This window comes from Bidens hawaiensis, unplaced genomic scaffold, assembly GCF_021521415.1.
Source record: "Bidens hawaiensis isolate Kalapana, Puna unplaced genomic scaffold, B.hawaiensis_p1.1 tig00043463_1, whole genome shotgun sequence".
Classification (NCBI taxonomy): Eukaryota; Viridiplantae; Streptophyta; class Magnoliopsida; order Asterales; family Asteraceae; genus Bidens; species Bidens hawaiensis.
Window position 1 is genome coordinate 407 of NW_027505831.1, and position 5,580 is coordinate 5,986.

Here is a 5,580-nt window from a genome sequence, read left to right on the forward strand (position 1 = left end):
TTTTATCTCGTCCCAACTTCACACCCTGTACAAGGATCCGGCTTTATGGGCATTCATAAGATTGCACGCCAAGTATAAAAGTCATGTAAATTTATCGATTGTACAAACTGAGCTTAAGAGGCCAAGTCAACTTTTCAAATCATTCACATTGCAATAAAACCTCTATCTCGAGCTATTTTGGGGCTGAAAGTAAACGATGAAGTCTGTCAAAAAGAAAATTTGCTTTCAATCGTATGAATCATTTATCACCAGTGTGTATGCATAGTTATAGACCACAAACACCACTGTTAATAACCTGAAAGCCTAAATTACTTACATATAATAAATTCTTTCAGAATTTGGAGAGTATAAAAAAAATGTAAGCTCAAAGCTCTTGCTTTACTTCACTGCCCCATAATCCACTGTTACATGTAGGGTTTAGATTATGAAAGCCGCAAGTTTAAACGAGGCAAACGAGGGATACATAAAAGAGTTACACATGTAATATTACAATTTACTTGTTCTAATTCAATTGTTTAACCTTAATACTTTTCAATTTCAATTTAAAGGAGAAAATTATATATTTCATTAAAAATGAACAATTAGTTTGAAAAACTTAGAAGTGTGACAATTCAAAGAAAATGATTACATAAGGGCCAAAAATGTAAATAAGATATTATAGATTTACAGAATTACACGTACACATACACATGACAGTACACACTACGTCATCACTGAGATATAGCTAATCAACCAAAAACATATATAGTAGATTCGTATTGTATTCAAACGCCATCACAATGGCGGATTCTTTCTCCATTGACATGATGGAAACCACCTCTCCTGGTGCAAAGGTATTGCTGCTGCATATATTATAATTATGTGTATTATTTTGAATTTTAGGTTGTTTTGATTGTTGGCGTACGGTTCCTGTATATGCTAGTTTTTTCTTCTTCTTATTATTATTATGGCGTGATCTTCAAATTATTCATTGATTGATTGATTGCATTAATACGGATTCCACATTTCATGGAATTTGTTAAATCATCCATCTCGGAATGAATGAATTAGGTCTGATCAGTATTATTATACTGTATGTTATCTATGCATAGAATGAACCGACATTTATTTTTTTATTTATTTAGATCCTGATATTCTGAAATAATCATCATCATATTATATGTGCTGCATATGCTATAATATTATATGTAAATATATTTAATAAACGGAAATTAAGATCGTCTTATTTAGGCTTATGTAGTTATATATGTTTACTTCGCACTGAATATTTGATACTATATTCGATGATTGAATAGTTAATAAATAATATATCGTTTGATAACTGATCGCACTACATAATAGAGCTCGAGCCGAGCTTAGGCTCATAAAAGGTTCTTCTCAAAATGTATGCAAATTAATTAATATATAATAAACAAGCTAAACTTGAACTTTAAAAAACAGCTCATGATTCAGCTCAAACTTTACAAAAAGAACTCGAAACAAGCCATTTGTTACAACCATGCATTTGTATTTTATTGAAATATATTAGTTTCTTCACTGATCTGTGTATTTATTATATTTGCAAATCTCCATCCACGTGGACATAAATTGTGCCCAATCAGCTACGTGTAAGGTTTTGATTTTGAGTTGTTATCAATCTGCATACCCAATACCCAATACTCAATGAATTGGTCGATGTTTATTTATTTATTTAATTGGTCACAGTATCAATTTTGTGATTTTCTTTTAACGTATTCATACACAGTAAAAAAGTCCTTGATGAGAATATTATAATGAAAATACGAGGAGATTTTAGTGGGCATTGGCTATGTGCCCATTTTGGCCAATACCGTGAATAAATGTACATACATAATACAATCAAATATTAATGTATATAATAATTGTAGATGAAAAGGTTGTCGTTTTGTGTACTAATGCAGGAGCACCTTATCGAAACAGCCAAAGGAGTGATTTCAGTTGCCATGCTTGGGGATCCAGACAAACCACCTTTGATTACATATCCTGATATTGCTTTAAATTGTAAGTAGTTCATTATTAGTTACTCTATAATAATATTCTTGTACTAGCTACTTCAAGTGTTAAGATATGTTAGCTTTTATGTAGAAATTATGATGGAAAATGGTTTTTTTTTTTGGTCAACTGAGTGAATAAAAATGATTTTCTATTAATAAGAATAAATTTATGTGCTTGTTTGTGCAGATATGTCATGTTTTCAAGGGCTGTTCTTATGCCCTGAAGCATTCTCTTTGTTGCTTCATAACTTCTGCATATATCATATCAGTCCTCCGGGCCACGAGGTGAGCGATTGCTAACTTGACTTCGTATTATTAATCTCGCAACATATGCCACATAATTAATGGTGCAAACGAGCCAAACCCCTTGTGAGCTACTTGAGATCATCTCGAATCAAGCCGAGCTTAAACGAGCTTGAGCCTAAATGCTATAATGTACATAAGTTTTTATTTAATATATTAAGTATATTATAGAATATAAAAATAAGTATAGATATAAGTAAAATAATTGATAAATACTAAACAAGTTAAGCCTGAGCCAAGCTCGAGTTTGAAAAATTACTGACGAGGCAAGCTCGAGCCTAGACAAGCTCGGGCTCTGCTTATTTATTACACCCTTACATATGTTAAGATAAGTTTGTTGACATATTCATCGACTCCCACATGCTGACATAACGCACTTAAATTATTTTGGCTGCAGTGGGGAGCTGCTCCAATGCCACATGATGATCTGGCATTATCTGCTGATGAATTGGCTGATCAGGTTGCTAATGTTCTTGATTATTTTGGGTAATCTTATTATTTTCATTACTCTTTATTTTCTTTTTTAGTTTGAAAGGAGTTCAATGGATATGTTAATTTTTGTTTCAGACTAGGTGCAGTTATGTGCTTAGGGGTTACAGGTGGAGCTTATGTACTTACCTTGTTTGCTGTAAGCTGCTTCCTATATGGCTATATGCAGCACGTAACATCGTTAATTCTGTATTTTACAATCTTGGTAACATTTGACAAACAGATTAAATATACGCGACGTGTAATTGGTCTCATACTTGTTTCTCCGCTTTGCAAAACACCTTCTTGGTCAGAATGGTTGTGTAATAAGGTTAGTAATTTCTCAATACTATTTCATACTTTCATTATGATACCTCACGAGGCCCAATCACTTATAAACGAACCGGTTTGGCTTGGTTATATTTTCATTCAAACAGACTAAATAAAGAATTTAACTGAAAATGGGACATGTTTAAAGTTACCTAAATCTTGTTAACTTGTTGGGATTCATGTTTTCAGGTTGTATCGAATGTACTATATTACTATGGAATGTGTGGTCTAGTAAAGGAATTACTGTTGATGCGTTACTTCAGTAAGGTACATATTTTATACTGACTATTTGTTCTTGACAACTTCATAACTAAAATCAAATTTATCGTTTGTTAAATAATAGGAAGTCCGTGGATGTAGTCTAGTTCCAGAAACGGATGTGGTTCAATCATGTAGAAGAGTAAGTACTCGAACAGTTTGACCCATTTGGCCCACTACAGATGAAACATAACTCTAACACTTTTCTGCAGGCCCTCGATGAGATGCATAGTCTTAATGTGCTGCGATATCTCGAAGCTCTTAACGGGTAAATGCCATTTTCTTATTGTAGGCGTTAACATGGCCCAAAATATCTAATATGAAGTTAGATTTTTTTTCTCTTTTGTGAAGGCGAGCGGATATTACAGACGGGCTAAAAAGACTGCAATGCCGTACACTTATATTTGTGGGAGAAAATTCAACCTTTCATTTAGAATCCCTTCACATGACTTCAAAACTAGACAGAAGACTCAGTGCACTGATTGAGGTGTGTAGTATATGTATGCATATATATGTGTGCGCGCGCGCACGTGTGACAGACGCGTGTGAGTGTTATTTGAATTTGAGCTAAAAGGTTTTGGTGATAATATTAGGTTGGAAGATGTGGGTCACTGGTAACAGAAGAGCAACCTGATGCAATGTTGATGCCATTGGAATATTTCTTGATGGGCTATGGAGTTTACAGGCCCAGTGAGTTGAATATAAGTCCTAGAAGCCCATTGAGCCCAACTTCAATTTCCCCTGAGCTTTTTAAGCCTGAAAGTATGGGCTTGAAGTTAAAGCCCATTAAGACTCGAGTTTCTACAACTTGAAGTAACCGAGAAGACGTATATACATGCATAGAAGCAAAGACTAAAGAGCATAGAGTAGATTTTAATCTACTATAAATGCATTCATATATTCACATTCCTCATTTATGGAAAAATCATGTAGACTTATATAACTATTCACGGTTTGGATTAACGGAATGTGACAAAAATATAAGGAAGTCTAGATCGAATCGCTAACTAATGTTTAAGATTTAACATATCGAACGGGATGGGTTGGTCGGATGGATAGTTTGGTTTTAACGGTTTGGTGGTTTAAGCTGTTGAAGCGTATTTTTATTTTTAGAATGATTTGTTTAAATTAAGTTTTTTAAAATAGAAAAGTAAATAAAGCTTAATATTATTTATCAAAATAGTTTGTATAAACTTTAAGATGTTGGTTTTAAAGCTTAATTTTAGATCATTGTTTCAAGTTGTATATGGCTGATTAATTTTGAAGTTCTAGTTTTATTTCTCTCATATCTGTTTTTTAAAATTATAGTTTAAAGTTAGATAATTTTTTTAAAACAGTTCAACTAATAACGTGGAGTGACTTGTTCTTGGGCCAATCCAGTTTTTAGAACACTGATAAGTCTAGTGATGACAATGAGTTGGCTTTGGGATCGGTTTGGTTATCCTAACTCAATATGCGATTTTAAAAGTTTGTTTCGTACCTGATCTGAAACCCATTAGGTATAATAATTATCCCGTTCGGTATATGATCAGCTAGTTTATTAAAAATACACATTAGGTATGCCCGACCAAAAACCCGTCGGGTATTTATACACAACCACATTTAGAAATGGCGTAGGACGGAAGTGTAGCATATGCGAAAAATATTAAAAGAAATATGGCGTATACTTATAAGTTCAAAATAAAAAAAATAAATGAATAATCATGTCAGGTATATAATCAGAGGTATATAATCGGGTAAACGAGTATATGTTATCGGTAATCAGCTTAGGTAGATGGGTATATAACCATATTCCATATGCGTCTCATATACTTGTCCCAGATGTTTTGAATGTTCCCATCTTATTCGAGTTTTACTACGATCCTGAGTATAACATATATAACGTATGTAATAGCCAATCTATGGATGAAAATATGAAATTTTATACAATAAATATAATATATGTGGCCTTAAACGCAATGGATATAAGTTGTTGTAAAACAGGAACTAGTGACCCACCGGGTTGATGGTAGTTTGGGTAGCATTCAATATTCATATTCAGTGCTAAAGAATAAAGATGGTACTTGGACTAGGGTGTAGATGTCATTTTACATTATTTTATTCCGTATTTATTTATACTGATATTTTAGAACTTTGTTATGAAATATGACAAGTGAGTTTAAAATCCACAAATTTTAGTATTTATTTAGGCAATCAAAAACTGTCATAG

At 32.9% G+C, this 5,580-nt stretch overlaps 1 protein-coding gene across 1 annotated transcript; it reads left to right on the top strand.

The window, feature by feature from the left end:
• The first annotated feature begins 722 nt into the window (after positions 1 to 722).
• Positions 723 to 4,354, top strand: LOC143615519 (protein NDL2-like). The gene is made up of 11 exons (XM_077088626.1): positions 723 to 833; positions 1,920 to 2,019; positions 2,200 to 2,297; positions 2,713 to 2,801; positions 2,883 to 2,943; positions 3,028 to 3,114; positions 3,303 to 3,380; positions 3,457 to 3,513; positions 3,584 to 3,639; positions 3,723 to 3,858; positions 3,965 to 4,354. The coding sequence occupies exons 1-11, from the start codon at positions 780 to 782 to the stop codon at positions 4,181 to 4,183; spliced, it is 1,035 nt and encodes a 344-aa protein (XP_076944741.1). The 5' UTR covers positions 723 to 779; the 3' UTR covers positions 4,184 to 4,354.
• The last annotated feature ends 1,226 nt before the right edge of the window (positions 4,355 to 5,580 follow it).